The 691-nt window shown below is 42.0% G+C and overlaps 1 protein-coding gene across 1 annotated transcript; it reads right to left on the bottom strand.

The window, feature by feature from the left end:
- Positions 1 to 235: 235 nt before the first annotated feature.
- Positions 236 to 428, bottom strand: N7520_008795 (uncharacterized protein; the record flags this gene model as incomplete). The annotated part of the gene is given in 2 exon segments (XM_057142729.1): positions 236 to 286; positions 300 to 428. The coding sequence occupies 2 exon segments, from the start codon at positions 426 to 428 to the stop codon at positions 236 to 238; spliced, it is 180 nt and encodes a 59-aa protein (XP_056992017.1).
- Between the last annotated feature and the right edge of the window lie 263 nt (positions 429 to 691).

Here is a 691-nt window from a genome sequence, read left to right as displayed (position 1 = left end):
TCGGATTCATGGAACACTTGGACTACAAGTAGTAATTTGTCAACAATTAATCTATGTACCCAGGACAACGACTTCTTATTGCAAATTCAAACTATGCTCGATTCATTATTTCTCAATATCAACGTAGTCTAGTCAGTCTGCGCGTATCAGTTGTTAAAAGCAGGCAAGGAATTCCCAAAAATCAACATCATCACTTGGAAACTGTGCAATATTTTTCATCATCCGTTTTCGCCTTTCAAAACTTGTAAACATTGGGGAGATCATCATCCACTTCCTCCTTCGAAAACTGATTCCCATACAATGCCTTCTTTGGGCGCTTGTATCTTTTCATCCATGTCATCCTCTGAGAACTTGTAGTCCTCCTCCATTTCCTCCAATGGTATCTTTTCATCACCTGTTACATCGTTTGGAAGACCAATAAGCGACATCTTCATGGCGGCCTCATCTTCTTTAAGATACCGACACCGTGAGCTAACTCGTAGGTTCCAAGCTTTCAAGCTTTAGATGTGCTGCAGCTCGATAGTAGTGGTTTTATTATCGGTCCTGAGGATTTCGGAGATAATTTTTTCTAGACACGCCTAGCCGAATCTGGTTAAGCATTTGTTCTCTGTTTCTCTTCCGGTCAAGCTTACGTTGGGCTGGGAGATATTGTAGGGGCGAAACTCTGTGGTTCTGTGATGCACCCACAATG

The sequence above is a fragment of the Penicillium odoratum genome, assembly GCF_028828045.1.
Source record: "Penicillium odoratum strain IBT 22623 chromosome Unknown utg000006l_segment0_segment0, whole genome shotgun sequence".
Taxonomy (NCBI): domain Eukaryota; kingdom Fungi; phylum Ascomycota; class Eurotiomycetes; order Eurotiales; family Aspergillaceae; genus Penicillium; species Penicillium odoratum.
The sequence above is the reverse complement of the archived record's forward strand: the minus strand, read 5'-3'. Positions and strand labels throughout refer to the sequence as shown.